The following is a 12,647-nucleotide window of genomic DNA, read 5'->3' on the forward strand; positions in this document are numbered from 1 at the left end:
ATTTGCCCAGACACCCGGGACAGCAGTACAGAGCCTCAACTGGCTGAGTACCAAGTGGCATGTTTTCAAGAATAAAATGTTCGTAAGGGGCCAGAGTAGTCAAGGAAGCCTTACTGGTGGAGGTGGCGTTAGCCAAACATTGTCGTAGCGCTTAGGAAGAAGGTTGGGAACGTGCCTCTGGCCCAAGGGACCAAGCACCAGGTTGGGGCCTGGCTGCTTTAGGGAATGGGACAAGCTGGGGATTCCTAGCTTCTGGGAGAAGTTTGGGGTTTGCATCCAAATGAAGCAAGGCTATGCCCTTTGCTGTGCGGGATGAGGAGCACATTTCCTTATGGCCTCCTGCACATCTGTGAGCAGGTCCTCAAGAGTGAGCTGAGGCAAAGGCCCGGGCAGAGAGACAGGAAGGAGAGCCCTGGTCAGATGGGGGTTGGGAAAAGGGCAGCCACTTCCTGCCGTCAGGGAATCCCCAGGCTGCGAGCGAACACCATTTGACATTTGCAGTGCAATTTGGACTTGAAGTTCAGGGTCAGGATGTGGGATCCGCAGAGGCCCCGCGCCCCTTACCTCACTTCCTTCGGCTCCCAGACCGAGGTGGGGTCCGCCAAGCGAGCTGGCCGCAACTGCGCCTGACAGGCAGCCTCCTGCTTCTGGCTGCAGTTGCGAAAGACTGCCGATTTGGAAGGGGGACCAGAGTCCTGTCCAGGGAAGCAGCACGGAGCCCTCTCTCTTGATTGAGAGCGTTCTGTGGCCAAAACCCACAGCCTGCTCTGAAGAAGACCCAGCCCAGGGATGAGTTATTAAAAAAAGTTAAAATCCTTAATAACTGGATTTGTAATATATAACAGTGAAGGCTCAGATTCCAAGAGCAGGGATCTGGCTGTGGTCTTGTTGTCAGGAAGCAAATCAAAATCTGCAGCTTTGGGGCCAGGGCCTGACGAGGGCCAAGTGCCCTGCCGCAGGGCCAGCCGGCCACAGGCTGAGGCGCGGGGGTGGGTCAGCAGGGCCAGAGGAGAGCAAGTCCTGGGGGTCTGCTGGGCACAGGGCTGGGCCAGCACGTTCAAAGGGTCCCAGGCCCAGTAGGATGGATGGAGGATCAGCTGGTCCAGGGAACCACCCCAGGAGGTGACCTTGTGACCCCTTCATCCCCAGAGGTCTCCCGCCCTGGCCCTGGGGCCCATAGCTCTGCCTCTTTCTTCCCCTGCACTTGAAGGCTAAGACTCATGCCGAGGTCCTGGGTCCTATTTGGTTTTAAGAATCCCCAGGGGCGGGGTGGAGGCAGGTTAATCTTGCTGCTCTGTCGCTGGTCCTGCTGGAAGCCTGACGCCTTAGCAAGATTTTTCTGTCTTCTTTGCTGCGGCCGAGCTCCTGCTTGGTGTCTCTCATTCAGCCCCCTCCAGACCCCCGGCCTGATCCCTGTGAAGAGCGCTCCAGCCATCCCGGAGGGCTGTGAAAAGCCATGCCGGGAGCTTAGCTTCTGGGCCACTGGCCACGGGGGCCCTCAAAAGTCTGGGAGCAGAGAGGGCAGATGGGTGTGTTAGGAAGCCGTCTGGCTGCGGAGAGGTTTGGGTTGGGGAGCGAGGGGCAGGAGAGATCAGCTTAGGAGGCTTTTGAGACAGATGTGGTGATGGGGGCCTAGGCTAGAGAGGGAATGGAGAGGGGCAAGTGACTCTGAAGCATGGTGTAAGGACGGCCTCTCCGGTGGGGACTGCCTTCTGGCCAGCACAGCCCACGCCTGTGTGGGAGACAGTGTCATGAATGAGGTGAAAGGCATCTACCCAGCCTGAGCGCTCCTAGAGCAGATGGAGGACAGTAGGGATGGCTTCCTGGAAGAGGTGACTCTGAGCTCTCTTTGGGGGTCCAGGTGGCAGTGCCTCGGGCTGGGGGTGCGTGTCACCGCGTGGGGCCAGTTTGGTGGGCAACAAGATTTCCCCTCCCCCAGGCTGTTTGCCCACCTGGAGCGTCCCTCTCCAGGGGCTCTTGGTCGGGAAGGGACACTGTTGCATTGTGTCTTTGAGGCTTTGGTGTCTGGGAGACCTGGGTCCTCACGGGTGGAGGGGAGGGTTTCTTTCCAGCTCCCAGCCTGTCTTTCTGTCTGTCGCTTGCTGTTTCCCCTCTTCCTGAGCCTTGCTCTTCCCCTTGTCCTGCTCTCCCTTCGCATTGCCCTTTTCCTCTGTTTGCTCCTTGGCCCAGGCTCCCTCTCTCCCTCCTTCTCCCCGCCTCTTCTGAGCCCTCTGTCTCGTTTCTTTTCCTTTTTGTCTGGAGAACAAAGGCGGTCTTCGCTGCCAAGGGGAATGAGTTCAAAGAAACTGCAATTTTAGATTTCCTGAGAAATGGAGAGTGCACAGGCATGTGTGAGTGTGTGCAAATATGTACACTCACGAGAGCATGCACGCGTGCACGCACGCACGCACACACACACACACAAACAGCAGAAGAGATGATGGCAGATTCCTTAATAATTGAGGGCTCCTAGGATGTGGAGCCTGTGCGGAGGACCCCATCTGGGAACCCTTGAGGTGGGAGCAGGGGCTTGTGGTCCTGAGCACCTAAGGGGGCGTGGTTCGGAGTATCGCCCTTGGTTCTGATGCCCTGGTAGAAAGGAGAGCGTCCTCCGTGGCTTTTTTGCTGAGAGTTGGGGGCCAACCAGATGTCACTCCATCCCCTTCCTAATCCAGGCAACAGGCTATGGCTTTTAGTCTGAGATGTACATGAGGTACTCTCCTGCACCCCCAAATCCTCCAGAAGGAAAAATTTGGTGTTTTGCAATCAGGAAAATAAGCCCAGTGGTCCCCCATCCCCCTATCCCTCCCCCAAGGCTTTAATTTAAAACACTGTTTTTCCTGGGAAGTGTAATTAGAGCAGCATGTTGTTCCTAACGAGCTGGGTGGGGCAGGCAGACAGTGGAGCCCTCCCATCCCGCCCGGCTGCGCCCGCATGGAGCTCCCCGAGGAGCCAGGATCTGAGTGTCCAGAGGGCCACCTGACTGTGCCCTGCTGTGTGAGGAGGGGGTCTGTGGGCTACTGGTGGCAACACTGACCTAGGTGGCTGGAGGGGCCTGCCCACACTTGCCCCAGCCCTGGGAATGCACTTCTGTCTAGTGTGGTGGCCCCTGGGACTGGGAGAGGAAGCCCCCCTCATGGCTCAGGGCCTCAGTTCCCTGTACTGAACTGGTCAGCAGGACGGATAGATGAAAGGAGGCAGGAGGTGGATTCTGCTTAAAGTGGGGAGAGAGCCTCATTTGTCCTTGTGTCCTTGTCCTCTTGGCCTGAGCTGTCTCGGCAAGCACCCTGCACACCTGTAGAACCCCGTCAGTGTAGCAGCCCCACGTCTGCCCTGCATTCAGGGTGGGTGCGGAGGAGCATGGAAGGGATGGACCCCACCATGGCTGCCTCGGAGCCCCCCGTCACACACAGGACGGTGAATCAGGATGTCCTGGCGGTGCTTTCAGTCTACGCCCACCCCCTCCCTGCCTGGCAGTGCTGATAGGGGTCGCTGCAGCCCACCGCACGGAGAGCCACTGTCCTGGAAGGAGATCTCATGCCTCTCAGATGGGCTGGACCAGAAAAAATTGAGAAACTTGGGCACAGGAGTGGCCATCTGGCTGGTGCCACAGGACTCCCAAGCGTGAGATGTGGGAGACCAGTCAGGACCTTGGGCAACCAGAGCCCAGGGTCACTTAATTAGAGGTAAAAGAAGTCAGAGAGTAGGGTTGTAAGGAGTTTCTGGAGTGGTTGGGGAGATTTCCTGGAGGATGTAGCGTTTGACCTAGGCCCTGAAAGTTGGGGTAGATTCTGGAAGATGGCAAAGGAAGCCCATTCAAACAGAGGGAGGAATGAGCAGGCATGTGGAAAGGAGGGGTTGGTGAGAATGCAAGACTGACACAGGCAAGAGCGTTGGGAAGGATGGGAGAGTACGTTGGAGTCGGTTCTTTGTCCCCCTATCCCCCCGTCCATTTGCCCTCTGCCATCCCTCCCTCCCTGCCTTCAATTGTCTATTCGTAAACCTTTATTTATTGGACAGGGGATTTAGCTGTTGTCCCTGTGTGCAGAATTGCTGGTTTAACAAGGAACACAGACAAGTGAACACACAGAAATGACCCAGGGTGATGTGTCTTTCAATGGGACCAGTTGCTCTGGGAACCGTGGGGTGCTTAACTTAAACCTGGGGCTCCAAGGGACACTTAAGTGGACCTGAAGTCCAAGTAGGAGGTAGCCAGATGAAGTGGGCAGAAGAGCCTTCCAGACAGAGGGACCAGTGAGCTCCAACCTCACAGGTAAAGAGAGTGTGAGGCCTCCTGCAGCCTGCTGGCGTTCAGAAGGGGAAGGCGGCTCATCACTGCCTGGGGTCCCGGAGGGGAAAGTTGGTGGTGAGAGGCGAGACCGGAGAGGTCAGCAGGAGCTAGAAGGTGAGGGGTCTTGGAGGCTGCGTCAAGGAGTTTGGACTTCATCCTGAGTGGGTGGGTTTTAAAGAGAGTGACATTCTTAGAAAGTCTTCCCTGGCTGCAGAGTACAGCATACATTCATTGGAAGGGGATGTGCAAAACCAGATGCAAGAGATCACTTAGGATGATGCTGGTGAATCCAGGCAAGAGATGGTGGTGACCCAGACCCAAGAAAGAAGATGGGTGGGTGGGCCTGGGAGAGATTTAGGAGACAGAGCCCTAAGGCTTGGGGATCAATCCAGGGGAAGGAGAGCCAAGGGTGGCGTGGCGTTTTTGGCTTGGCTGTCTGGGTGGATGGTGGGGCTGGTTTCTGAGATGACATTTGAAGAGAGCAGGTTTTGGGGCTGGTTTCTGAGATGACATTTGAAGAGAGCAGGGATCTTAGACAATCCAGTTTGGGACAAGCTCAGTGTGAGAGGCCAGGAGGACGCATGGATGAAGTAGCGGTAAGGTTGGAATGTGAGTGTGGGGCTTAGGAGAGACGTTTGGGAGCAGAAAGCCTAGGGGAGGGCTGGGCAGAGGAGCAGGGGGAGGCTGCCAGGGAGACACAGCCAACGGAGGGTAGAGAGGGCGGAGGGGCCAGCGGCGAGGAGCTAGACAGACGGCTTTAGGAAGGAGGACGAGGTCAGCTGGCCAGATGCTGCTGAGGTAGGGCGAGAGATAGGCGCCTGTGAGTTTCCTCTGGGTTGGGCTACAAGCAGGTTGTTGTTAATTTTGGAGAGAGAAGTTTCCAGGGAGGGGGTGCAAGGGGCGGAGCGAGTGCACTGGGCAGAGAGGGCGGTGTGGAAGCGAGGGAGAGGCAGGGGATGGAGGCAGCCTTTTTCAGGAAGAGAGAGAGGAGAGGGTGGCAGGCTGCAGGAGAGGACACAGAGAGAAGGTGTGGATGGACCCGAGATACCATCTTGAGACTGTCTTTAAATGCGGAAGGAAAAAATCCAGCAGATGGTGTGGAAAATTGGGGCGCACTGGATGAGACCGGGTTAGGGAGCCAGAGCGCATGGCGGCGTAGATGTGCAGTGATAATGAGAGGCGGGGCGGAGTGCACAGTGGGGAGGGGACAGAGGACTTGGTGGCAGCTGGCAGGCGGAGGGGAGCCCCCGCAGAGGCAGGGATTCTGGGGAATGGCAACAAGGTGCAGGGAGCAAGGATGTCCTGGGACCCCTGAGGACGGCATGGTGGATGGAGGTGGCCTTGGGATGAGACTGGGGGCCTTGTGCCTCATAAGCTGCCCTGCGGATGCGCCTCTAACCGCTGTCTCTGCTTGTCTCTCCTTCCTGCTGGCCGGGCCTGGCGCTCCACAGCTGTGTGCACCCGCCGTCTTCCTCCAGGGCCTCCTGCAAACGGTACTGGAGCCCGGTCTTCTCCAGGTTCTTGGTCCCTGTCCTCCTCTGTAAGCAGGTTCCTGCGGTGGGGAGCCTGGGCGTCTGCACAGAGAGAGGAATATCCTCACAGGGGAGCTGGAGGAGCCCAGAGGGAAGGCGGGACGTGGAAGTGAGGGACAAAAAGGAATCCAAGGGACACTGCCCAGAGTCTGGGGACCTGGAGAGGAATGTTCTGGGGGAAGTATATTCATGACTTTTCCTGGGTGATTTCAGGACAACATTGCAGCCATATGAGAAAGGCTTGGTCTTTCCGCCTCCCCACCCAGGAGCCCGGGGCTGTTCCCTCCCTGACCTCTTCTATTTGTCTCTTTCGTCATGGGCTTTTGGCCCTGGGCCCACTGTGGGCTGGGCATCAGCCTTGAGCAGGCCACCAGCAGGCCTTCAGGCATAACCTTTTTTAAAAAGAGGCGACCCCTGCTGCACAGCTGTTGCAGTAGGTGGCCTTGGAGTGCCAAGGGTGGACACCAAGCCAGGCGTCCCCATAGCAGCCAGGCCACCGCGGGCTCTGCCTCCAGCCTCCAGGGGCACCATTCAGGTGAACTGTGACGGGCACAGCACCCCCTGGAGTTGTGCCCGTGGCAGCCCTGCTCATCACTCTTTCTCCTGATGGCGTCCGGTGCTCAGCCAGTCTAAAAATATCATGTCACCTGCATTGTGGGTCTGGAGGAAAATGATGAATTCCTTCACTCTGTGCTCTGGGGACGTAGGGATAGTTCTGCAGCTGGCGTCGTTTTGAGAGGTGCCTCTGATGGCTCAGCTCCGCTCAACTCACTGGGGGATCACCAACAACATTAGTGATGAAAACAGTGGCACCACCAACAATACAGTGATCATTTTAGTCACTGCTGTTTATTAAGCACCTCCTGTGTGCCAGAAACTCTTTATATTTGTTCTCTTGTTAAATTCTCAGACCAATTTTGTAAGAGTTTCATTATCCCGGATTTTCATATGAGGGTACTGAGTCACAGAGGTTGAATAATTTGCCCAAGGTCAAATAGCTCAGAAGCTGTAGGTCTTGTCTATTACATATTTGGTTTATGGAACGGTCTCTGTGCTAATTTCAAACTCCTGTTCTATGCATCACCCCACCTAACCTTTCCCCTTAAGCAGCCGTAAGTGTGTTTTCTAAATGTATGACTCTGTTCTGTTTTGTAATTCAGTTCTAGCTAGGACTAGGACCAAGGTCTGGTTTGATTCTAGAAATGAGCTTCTTACCACCCCAGGTCACGAAGCATAGCATCATCAGTGTGTCATTGGCAGGAGTGACAGCTGGGATTGGCTGTGAAGTGATGAGGCGGGAGGAAGCTGTTGTGTTTCAATGCTCCAGCTGCTCCCACCATCTACGTCAGAGCATCTGTAGATGGATGTACCATCCTTTGAGATGGAACCCAGAGCAAGTCACTTGGAGAATGAATCCAATGATTTCATTGTTTATTAATGCAATTACATGAGGCAAGCTCTGTAAAGCACACAGCACAGCCCTTCTATTTATAGTTAACATTTCCTGAGTGTCAGGGCCTCCATGTATGGATGTGCAGGTTGTGCACTGCAGAAGAGCACTGGGTCTAAGGGGGTGCGATTTCCAGTGCAGACATCGTGTATTTTTATTTATTATAACAATTTCCAGTAGGTGGCAGTAAAGTGTCTTGTTCTAATAAACTAGTAAACTATGATGATTTTCTGACGTGGAAGTAAAGAGTTTTAAGAAAGGGTCATCCTTCTCTAGTTGTCACAAAGGTGCCATGTGGGCTCCTATTGAGAGTTTACATGAACCAGGCACTCTTCTAAATGTTGTATTAACTTCTCCAAGCCTCACACTAACCTTTAGAGGTTGATAGTTTTTTTTTTTGAATTTTATTTATTTATTTATTTTTGGTTGTGTTGGGTCTTCGTTTCTGTGCGAGGGCTTTCTCTAGTTGCAGCGAGCGGGGGCCACTCTTCATCGCGGTGCGCGGGCCTCTCACCGTCGCGGCCTCTCCCGTTGCGGAGCACAGGCTCCAGACGCGCAGGCTCAGTAGGTGTGGCTCACGGGCCTAGCCGCTCCGCGGCATGTGGGATCTTCCCGGACCGGGGCACGAACCCGTGTCCCCTGCATTGGCAGGTGGATTCTCAACCACTGCGCCACCAGGGAAGCCCCTAGAGGTTGATAGTTTTTAATAATCATTTTATAGATGAAAAAAATTGAGCCACAGAGAAGTGAAGTAACTTATTTAACTCAGTAAGTAGTGGAGTCAGGATCCATACACAGAGCCCGTGTTCCTAACCACTGTCAGACTTGGTAGTTGTCTAATCCACGGTAATACCTGCCTCCATTGCCCCACCTGCTTCCCTATGTATTTCTACAGGACTCTTGCCCAAGTCTTTTTGGCAAACCCATAGCAGGTAGGGTTGACACGGGCCACGCTCATCTCTGGTCTGTAGTGGGAAGGAGCCTCCCCAGTAGGCCCTTTGGTGCCCATGGATAGTGGGCCTTTCTGTCCCCTTCTCCTATTTGTAAATACCCCTTCTGGCCCACACTGCAAGCGTTCTGTTCAGATGTGTCACACCTCAGGACAGGTGTGAGAGGTGGGAGTTTGGGGCTGGAGATGGAACACCAGGGCGGGTAGTAGGTTGGGAGGGTCTGAGCCAGGAGGCAGGAGAACCAGGCTAGCAGGAGGGCACGTGGTCCTCTCGGGACTGAGAGGGGCTGAAGTGGACGTGTCAGGTTGGACGGGGCAGTGCATGTGTGTGCGTGTGTGTGCACACGTGTATGTGTGACAGGGACGGGGTCACCCTGAGCAGCTCGTTGGTGGGAGGAGGGGTGCCCCGGGGCTCATGTGAAACAGGATCACCTGAACCCTGGGCCAAGGTGCTAGAATTGTGATCCTGGAGAAGATGGTGCCTGGGAAACTGACTTTGCTCTCTCGTTTCTGTCTGCCCGGTTGCCCACTTCTGTGTCCTCGCCGCTCTGTTTCTGTGTCTCTCCACACGTCCTTCTTTCCATCCCGTCTGTCCTCCTTTCTTGTCTTTCCGCCTTGGTCTTCCTCCTGCCTTTGCCTCCATTCTACCTGCTGCCCTGCAGTCGGAGGACACGGACCTACCCTACCCGCCACCCCAGAGGGAGGCCAACATCTACATGGTCCCCCAGAACATCAAGCCGGTTCTCCAGCGAACCGCCATCGAGGTGAGCCCGCCCCCGTGGCGGGGTGGGGACTGTGGGCAGCCGGGCCCTTCCTCTTCCTGGCCCAGCCTTTCTGGGGCCTGGGGCCTTCCCAGCTGCTGTCCTCACTCTGTGTCCCCAGATCCTGGCGTGGGGCCTTCGGAACATGAAGAGCTACCAGCTGGCCAGCGTGTCCTCCCCCAGCCTGGTGGTGGAGTGCGGGGGCCAGAGCGTGCAGTCCTGTGTCATCAAGAACCTCCGGAAGAACCCCAACTTTGACATCTGCACCCTCTTCATGGAAGTGGTGAGCCCGACCTCCCCGCCGTCCCCTTCCGGAGTCCTGGTGGTTAGAATTTCCTTGCGGCCCCAGGCGGCCTGGGGTCTGGCTCCCTGCGGGGTTCTGAGTGGGTCACGGCATCGCTCCCACCTCACCGGAGAATGGGAGGAAATGCTGTCTCCTCCCTGGAGGAGATGCAGCCTGCGGGCAGCACAGAGGGGGCCAGCTCGGCCCCTCCTCCTCAGATCCGGAGTCCGCGGAACTCCCAAGGACCCATCCGTGACTGTTTCCCCTCTCAGGGCCGGCCTCAGTCCCCCGGTGCTCCCTGCCAGGGCTCTGAGCTTCCAGGATTCCTCCAAACCTTCCAGGACCTGGTCCTCCCCAAGCCTGGGCCCCCGCAGAGGGGCTCACCCCCGCGGCCCGCAGGCCTCAGCCCTCTCCAGCAACCTGGGCTGCCTGGGCCTAGTGACCAGAGTAAGGCAAGTCTGAGGAAAGGAAAATGGTTTGCAGGATGAAAGTGCTATAGAAATTCCAGGCCCAGTGGCTGTCAACAGGAGCCGCCTCTTGGCTGAGCCAAAGCCGCCACCGAAGGAGAGCATATAAATTATTTCAAGTTGTGTTCAAAGTGCTTTTAGGGTTGGGGGGAGAAGAATCGGGGGCTGGAAGCCAACTCTTGAGTATCCGCTTGGGGGGGGGTCTGTCTGCGAGAAATGTTGAGTCCCGGGCCAACTTCTCCCTTCTTTGCTTCCCCGGCCAGTGAGGGTTCAGGGAAAGTAGACTTGTTTTAACTTTAGGTTGAGCTGGATGTGTCTGGAAGGTGAAACTGTGAGGGGAAAGTCGGCCTCTGCGTACAGCATTCAAGAGGCAGACAGAAGGGGCGTGTGGCTTCTCCCCTGGCCAGCTCCTGGGCTCGGCAAACCACCCGTTTGGATTGCTGGCTCTTGGGGGTTCTGTGTGGGTTGAGAGCATTTTCTGCTCCTTGGACTTGCCCTGGGAAGAAGGGCTCGCCTTCCTCTGAGACCTCCCAGAGATGGGGTCAGGCTGCTGCCCAGAGCTTCCCTCCCTCTCCCCCCAGATGCTGCCCAGGGAGGAGCTCTACTGTCCCCCCGTCGTGATCAAGGTAATTGATAATCGCCAGTTTGGCCGCCGGCCTGTGGTGGGCCAGTGTACCATCCGCTCCCTGGAGAGCTTCCTGTGCGACCCTTACTCAGAGGAGAGTCCGTCCCCACAGGGCGGCCCAGGTAGGGGAGGGGCTGTTGACGGGGGGCGGGGAGGCAGAGGGGGCTGGGGCAGGTGGACTTCCCAGCTGAGACGCGTCCTGAAGCCCTCCTCTTACGGGGCCCTGAATGAGAGGACCGGAAGGACGGGTGGGGACGGGTCTCCCTCAGGGCATCGTCTGGCCCTGGGCTGGGCCCACCAGGAGAGGTGGGGGGGGTCGATGCTGAGGTGGGGCGTGGTGCAGAAAAGGCCGAGGGAGAGGGAGATACAGGGGTCAGTGGGATGAGGAGGGAGCCAGAGGGAGAACTGGGGAGACGGGGAGAGCGAAGGGAGACGGGAGAGGGAAGGATGGGTGGGAGGAAGAGGAAGACACGGAGTGAAAAGTGTGGCAAGACCGAGGGCCGAGTCTTGTGGCTCAGGAGGGGAGAGCCCCTGAGGGAGCCCCCTCTCAGGCCTGGACACTGCTCCCCCTACAGATGACGTGAGCTTACTCAGTCCTGGGGAAGATGTGCTGATTGACATCGACGACAAGGAGCCCCTCATCCCCATCCAGGTATGATGGGTCCCCGGGGACAGACACTGGCTCCTTCCAGGAGCTGGCTTGCTTGCCCTCTCCCTGCCCCTTGCCCTCCCTTCCTTATCACGCGGCTTCCATAGGACACTCTCTCTGTAGCCTGGTGGCTGGATACCTTACAGATGGATGGCCCCAGTTAGGAGCTTTCAGTCTGGTTGGGAGCAGGTTGGGGGTTGCAGGGGAGGCTGTATGTGGTCTTCTGGTCAAGACCCAATCATTTCCCCCAAAGCATATGAGAAAAATGGCCTCACTACCTTGAGGGCCACATTGAGGGCTCTCTCCTGGAAATCACCCAGGAAATCAGGGTGGAAGGAGCAAACGGGAGAGAAGGAGGACAGGCTGGGGAGTGACCGGTAGCCTCTGGGGTGCCCCAGCCCCATCGCCTTACCCAGCTAGGACCCTCCTTGGGGCGGAGATTCATCTATGGGCTTGTGCTCTGTGGCAACTGGCAGGCAGCTTGAAGGAGGGGTCTTTGTCCAAGCCAGTGGTCCCTCTCACCCCATTCCCTCCACCTGAAGGAGAGGAAGGGGGCCAGGAGAGGGGCCTTACTGCAAGGGTGTCCAACCCTGTCGGCAGGTAAGAGGCAGCCCCTGGCTATGTGCTCCACAACAGGGCGAGCTGGTGACCCAGACACCAGTGCCAAACAGCATGGCAAGAGGTCTGTGGCATCTCTTACTGAGGGGGGAGCGCTCTCTTCACCTTGGGCCCTGGGGTGGCTCTGGGTCCTGTATGGCTGAGACCACCCAGTCCTTCCTGCAGTGGAGATGGAAAAAGGCCTCACTGTGGGCACCAGCCTTGAATAGCTCTGTTCCAAGTTGTCACCCTCTGTTCCAGGTTGTCACCCCCCTCTCAGCTTCTCTTGATTCTGGCCGCACCCCTGGCACCTGGGGCTCCCAGAGCTTCTGGGCTGCCCGGAGGCAGAGCCCCCCAGCCTGTGTAGGCAGTACTTTCCCAAATGGAAATTGCAAATACACAGAATTCAGCTACGCTCAAGGCTAGTACCTTCTGGCCTGGGTGGGTGTTCGTAGCTGAATGAGGCAGCTAATTAGCCCCAAGCTCCGGGCGCCCAGTGCTGGCTCCCGCTTCCCCCCACCCCCACCGTCAGCGGGCCATCTGAGTCTGTGCAGGGAAGCGTAGAGCTTGCCCAGCAGGATTTCCGTTCTGTGTGTGCTGCCCTCAAAATGTCTACAGACTCAGATGGGGAGGGACTCTCTTGGGTCCTGCTGGCTACAAGCACAGCCAGAGGCAGACGGTAAGGAGGCCCAGGCTGGATGTCCTTACAGCATTGACATGAGTGAACCGGGGCCCGGGGTCTGAGCCAGAGCAGGGGCTGCACTCTTGGTGGGAGCACACAGCTAGAGCTGCTGGCCAGGCAGAGGGCGGGGAGCTGGCGTTAGGGCTGGTGGAGGCATGCCCGCGCGGGGAGGGCCTGGGCTCACAGGACCTCAGAGGTCGACAGGGAGAGGAGGAAGTGAGATCCGCCTGCTCTGGTGGAGGAGGTTTGGACCCTGCCCTCATCGAGCTCCCTGTCTGATGGAGGAGACATAACCCTATTCTCAAGGAGCCCCGAGGCCCGCAGGGAGATCAGTCCCAGTCTTCGGGAAGCCCTGTCCTGA

General features: G+C 57.1%; 1 protein-coding gene across 8 annotated transcripts in view; it reads left to right on the top strand.

Annotated features, from left to right (window-relative positions):
- The window catches only part of DYSF (dysferlin), a 233,158-nt gene that overhangs the window by 151,970 nt on the left and 68,541 nt on the right, over nt 1–12,647 (top strand). For all 8 annotated transcript variants that reach the window (XM_068564056.1, XM_068564058.1, XM_068564060.1 and 5 more), the window contains 4 exons: nt 8,885–8,986; nt 9,105–9,266; nt 10,315–10,480; nt 10,934–11,010. In XM_068564056.1, the coding sequence (XP_068420157.1) occupies nt 8,885–8,986; nt 9,105–9,266; nt 10,315–10,480; nt 10,934–11,010 (507 nt within the window). The remainder of the gene's footprint in view (nt 1–8,884; nt 8,987–9,104; nt 9,267–10,314; nt 10,481–10,933; nt 11,011–12,647) is intronic.

The sequence above is a fragment of the Eschrichtius robustus genome, chromosome 15, assembly GCF_028021215.1.
Source record: "Eschrichtius robustus isolate mEscRob2 chromosome 15, mEscRob2.pri, whole genome shotgun sequence".
Taxonomy (NCBI): Eukaryota; Metazoa; Chordata; class Mammalia; order Artiodactyla; family Eschrichtiidae; genus Eschrichtius; species Eschrichtius robustus.